This window comes from Lolium perenne, chromosome 6 (assembly GCF_019359855.2).
Source record: "Lolium perenne isolate Kyuss_39 chromosome 6, Kyuss_2.0, whole genome shotgun sequence".
Classification (NCBI taxonomy): Eukaryota; Viridiplantae; Streptophyta; class Magnoliopsida; order Poales; family Poaceae; genus Lolium; species Lolium perenne.
In genome coordinates this window covers 169,255,045-169,260,453 of record NC_067249.2, presented here as the reverse complement: position 1 = coordinate 169,260,453, position 5,409 = coordinate 169,255,045, and the positions used below count along the sequence as shown (strand labels likewise).

The 5,409-nt window shown below is 46.6% G+C and overlaps 1 protein-coding gene across 1 annotated transcript; it reads left to right on the top strand.

Annotated features, from left to right (window-relative positions):
- Positions 1–472: 472 nt before the first annotated feature.
- Positions 473–1,804, top strand: LOC127324052 (putative GEM-like protein 8). The gene is made up of 2 exons (XM_051352150.2): positions 473–828; positions 980–1,804. Exons 1-2 carry the CDS (start codon positions 579–581, stop codon positions 1,429–1,431), a joined length of 702 nt encoding a protein of 233 aa, XP_051208110.1. The 5' UTR covers positions 473–578; the 3' UTR covers positions 1,432–1,804.
- The last annotated feature ends 3,605 nt before the right edge of the window (positions 1,805–5,409 follow it).

The following is a 5,409-nucleotide window of genomic DNA, read 5'->3' as shown; positions in this document are numbered from 1 at the left end:
CTAGAATGCCGGCCATGATGCGATGCTGGGATCGGCCATTTGGCACCAGCTCGTGAACTCGATCTGCCAGAATACCGAACCGAATGCATGGACATACATTAGCGTGCGTGGAGCACAAAATACATATGCTGTTGAACTGAACCGGCTCGACGAATTGGCGACTTTCACTCAGAAAAGAAAAGGCCCTTGCACGAAAACACAAATGGATGACACACCAAAACTAAAGCTAGCTAGCCCAGCACACGGGGGGTCCCACGCCCTCGCAAAGTCTGGGTCCCATCCATGCCATCGCAAAGTTTAGGTAGCCACCGAACTTTTTTTCTACTCTATCGCGCAACCTTTTTATCATGATGAGGAAAGGGATGAGGACTGTTCCATCCACCCCCAATTCCAAAGCGCATGATCAGCAGCAGTAAAATACTTGCCACCGAGGCCGTCTAGGCACCAAGACTATCTATAAAAGAGGCTTCCCCCCCTCTCAATTTGGACCTGAGCTTACCGGCAACAGCAACCACCGCACAATAGGAACGCGCAAAGAAACTCTCTCTATTCCTTTCTTTCCTCGCAAGGTTTCGCCCATGGAGGGGTCAACGAGCCATGATCATGTGATCGGAATCCCGGTGAATAGCACCGCGTACGGGATTGAGGAGCCAGACTTCCCGGCGGAGGAGACGATCAGCACACCCGATGATCACCCCGGATTCGTCAGCGCTTCTTTCCAATCTGCTAGTCGCAACGATGGGAATGGCTCGACGGCGGCGACCGATCATCACACGACCCAAGCTCGCCGGAAGGGGGGCAAGATCGCGCAGGGCATCAAAGAACACGGTAATTAATATTGATTATTCTCTTCTTGCTCAATTTCCAACACGGAAGAACAACAATCAGAAAAAAAGATCGAGTTTTTCTTGGTCGTACTCGTACACGCTTGCCTTGGAAAGTCAGACTGAACCCGTCCTGGTTCCCGACGTTTTTGCAGTGTCCCTGGGGCCGAAGCTATCGGAGACGGTGAGGGGGAAGCTCACGCTGGGCGCCAGGATCCTGCAGGCCGGCGGCGTCGAGAAGATGTTCCGGCAGTGGTTCTCCGTGGACAAGAACGAGCGGCTCCTCAGGGCGTCGCAGTGCTACCTGTCCACCACGGCGGGCCCCATCGCCGGCATGCTCTTCGTGTCCACGGAGCGAGTCGCGTTCCGCAGCGACCGCTCGCTGGCAGTGGCCGCCCCCGACGGCGGCAAGGTCCGGGTGCCGTACAAGGTGACGATCCCGCTGCGGAAGGTGACGCGAGCCGTGCCCAGCGAGAACAAGCACAGGCCGGAGCAGAGGTACATCGAGGTGCTCACCAACGACGGCTTCGAGTTCTGGTTCATGGGATTCGTCAGCTACCACAGGTCGCTGCAGCACCTGCAGCAGGCCATCGCGCAGGCGAGATGACGCTTCCCGCGCGCGCGAGGGAGCGGCGGCCGGAGATTGTTGTTTCTTGCTTCTCTTCCGATCGTCTCTGTACACGCGTTGCGTTTTGTGCTCTGCTTAGATGGGCAGTGGTTTATAGGAATCTGTGTATGTGTAGGGTTAATTACAAGTACAACATGTCGTTGTATGCTGCTAGTGCATGACGAATGTTTTTGGGGTTGGGGAAGATGGAATTCATGAACAAATCTGGGAATGGAATGGCTGGGTTGCAACGGCAAAAAGAGCCTTCATTCATGTGTGCAGTGGGGACTCTGGGGAGTTTCAGACATTCATTCTTTTCTAGAGTAAACATGATACAGTATAATGAAATGGTATTGTACTCCTTTTCTGATGGCATACGTGGCAGGCATATTCGTATGGTTACTTACAAAACCATGCCATACAGATGGAGATCAGGATCCTCCATTCTACCCACTTAAGGTTGTTTGCACTAGCAAGCAGGTTCAACTAGGCCTGCAAGGCAGAAATAACATGTTCAGTAATACCTGTAGACTTTCTCCAAAAAAAAAAAAAAAGTAATACCTGTAGACTGACATAGTTCCATAAAATCCTGACACTTAATTAAGAAAATATCAAGAGGCGAGGTAGCCATTTTGTTGCTCAGATTTATATGTCGCAAGAATTCCGACACCGAACATGTTCATGGCATATCGATATCTGACTCTTCAAGTAGCATTTACACAACAATCTCTGCAACGAATCTCACTGAAAGAGACTGAATTCACTTCTCTGAAAACACAGTCAGATCAAGATTTAACCATGTAGCCGGATTGTTGTAACAAACAGGCTTGCAAACAACACATGAGAAAAACCATTAGGTAGGATAATCTTGACATCTATCGTTGACCTGTTGCAGAGGATTACCTTGCAAACTAAGCTTTCAATCGTCAGTGCCAAGCATTCTTCTGGTGCCATTCAAAGTACTACGTAGGTGATTCTTGTAGTTATTAGTACCCGTAGATTGCTAAACATGGGTATTAGTAGTACCTATAGATTGATGTAGTTCCATAAAATCCTTATATTTAATTAAGAAGTATGAAGAGGCGATTGTAGTTATGGTAGAGATTTATTGCACAGAGTTGGTGTCTGAAAAATTCCGACACTTAACGTGTTTATGGCATATCGATATCAAACTCTTCAAATAGTATATATATGCAATAATCTCTACGACGTATCTCACGGAAAGAGACTGAATTCAATTCTCTGCTTCCAAAGAAAATATGCAGTCAGATTTGGATTTAATTAGCTCACTGATAAACAGTCCAGCTTGCTAACAAGGCAAGGGACAAATCATTAGGTAGGACAATCCGTATAGAAAACAAGCAAGAGCACTGATCGCCGACCTGCACAATCGATATAACTTGCAAACTAAGCTTTCAATCAATCGTCAGTGAAATACATTCTTCTGTTGCCATTCTGATCCACCAAGCCATCATAATTCAGAAGTACTTGTAGGAGAAGATAAACTACAGGGCTGAATCAGTCAGATTTGGAGATCCCATGACTCTGCCCAAAGCCGGCCATGCATATCCACGGACCATGGACATACTCTGCATCTGCATGCAGTGCTAAAACCTTAGCTACGAAGCGCCCAATGGCAGTCTTTGGTTTGGGGGCCAAGGACAAGGAGGGATTTATGCGGTGCACTGTGGCCTTTTGCATCTGCCTTTACTTGGTCCTTTCTTACAGTTATCTCACTTCCATGTTTGGCTGAACAATTTGCTTTGCCCTGCCGGATTGGACCATCAGATAGTGCTATTTTAGAATCTTCACGATGTTATCCGATCAGGTAGACCTTTGCCCTTTTGTTCGGTCTTTCACCCCACTTGAAAGAAAAGCACCGGGAGGTTACATTACCTGGGGCAGTATACATGTCTTGCCTCCGAAGTTATCACCTACACTACACTGCATGGCTAGCACGGGCCCAACATCAAATTCATCTCTTCTTTCTCAACGCCATCAGTCCAACACTTGGGAAACAGAATTCTGAGAGTTTACCTTGGACTGCTTTTAGTTAGCTACAAGGCCCATGAGCCCCGCTTTCAGTTAGTAAAACCTAAACGATGAGTAGTGCAAATACAACCGCTATCCAATGCTAATCGCTAAGGATGTCAGCTTGTAACGAAAGAGCTAATAAAGAGACAAAAGTAACACCCAAGCACCACAGAATAATCAGAAGTAAAAATAGAACAATTAAAGACATCGTAGAAATAAGAAGTTTGGTGTCTTGAGATCTTCCTACTCTTTCAGTTGTTGAACAAAGGGTGTTAACGCCAGGTAACAATAACGGGGTGATGACGATCACATTTAAGATAAATCCTAGTTCAGAGTTGATTGCTTTGCAACTCTATTGAATCTCTACATCATATTGCATTGATTTGGTGTTTACTCCTGAAAGTTTTGTGTGATCTGTTGTTCCATTGAGAATTAGACGGTTGCAACTTACCGCTTTGTGGTCGGGGCAGGGTTGAGAGTTGTTGCATTGGCGACAATGACCAATCGAGAGACTTCGTTGCGTCATACAAGTTATCATCCACTTCATCATCGTGTTATCTCCGCTGTGTTCATCCCGTGATCGTCATCACCACCGTTGCTTACTGAAGATAGGAAGGTTAAGCTTGCTTCCTCAGAATTTGATGGTTATGCATTGCGTTAGTGGGATGGAGTTACACGTGCTCGTCAGGAAGATAATGAGTTGCCAGTTCGTACATGGTGCGAGATGAAGACCATTATGCAAGCTCGTTTTGTTCCCACTAATTATTTGCGATCTATATATGATAAGTTGACCCTTTTGAGGCAAGGTGTTATGATAGTTGATGCTTATTACATGGAGATGGAGATGCTTATGCAGCGTGGTCGTGTCCGTGAGTCACTTGAGATGATGATGCAACACTTTCTACATGGTCTGACATATAAGGTTAAAGGCAGTGGCGGAGACAGGAATAAATTTGAGGTGTGGCGGAAACTGGATCTTATTTCACTCGGTGACAAGATTTATTTCAATTGAAAGTGCAATTTCAATTTCAAAATACCTTTTTGTACTGCTCTTCTTCTTCTTCGGCGCCATCTCCGTACTCTTCCTTGCAGCCTTTTCGCCTCGATGGTCGCGATCTCATCTCGTCGGACGGCTCTACGCTTGTAGACTCTTTTCATCCCCAACCGCCTCGAACCACATACGATCAAAACTTCACGATTATAGGGGTTTCCGGAATTTCAGAATTAGGCAGTTGTTGGCCAGATCATATACTATAAGTACTATCATGGAGACTGAGGTCCAAATCCGCTGCCCACGCATAGCCCAAGGAACATTAGCCATCAGGCCTGGCCCAGGCAACACGATATGTACCTTTTTTTTGTATGTGAACACTACATTTCGTAGTACTTGCGCATGGTTTTAGGTATGGCGCCTGCCAAACCTAGCCAGATTGCTGGCTCCGCCCCTGGTTAAAGGCATTGTTCGTTATCAAAGTTACACTACTATAAATCAGCTGTTACATCATGCAAGAGAAGCTGAAACACAGTTGGCTGATGAGGCGCAAGTCAAAGGACGTGCTACCGGAGCTGGGCGCTACATGCCTAGGGCGCCCTCATCTATGGCGCCAACGCCATCTTCGCGCCCTGCACCTTTTCCTACTTCATCTAGCAAACCGGTCTCCAATGTGTCCAACACAAAGAAGCCCGAATCTTCTGCAACTACAAGTGGTTCTACCATGTCTACGGTGCGTAATCGAGATATGACTTGTCATACATGTGGTGGTAAGGGTCACTTCAAGAGAGATTGTCCTAACCGCAAGGTCATGTTTATCAGTGAGGACAATGAGTATGAGACTGTAGATGATGCTGATCCATATGCTCCAGAAGATGAAGACTATGACAGTGATGGTGTAGATGCTTATCCGTCTGAAGCTCGCACTATAGTTGTGTCTCAGCGTGCTCTTA

Bases quoted from the DNA above. Each gene is read 5' to 3' on its own strand.
- LOC127324052 (XM_051352150.2), top strand. From the start codon at position 579: ATGGAGGGGTCAACGAGCCATGATCATGTGATCGGAATCCCGGTGAAT. The intron at 829-979 runs GTAATTAATATT...ACGTTTTTGCAG, and splicing joins GCAGGGCATCAAAGAACACG to TGTCCCTGGGGCCGAAGCTA.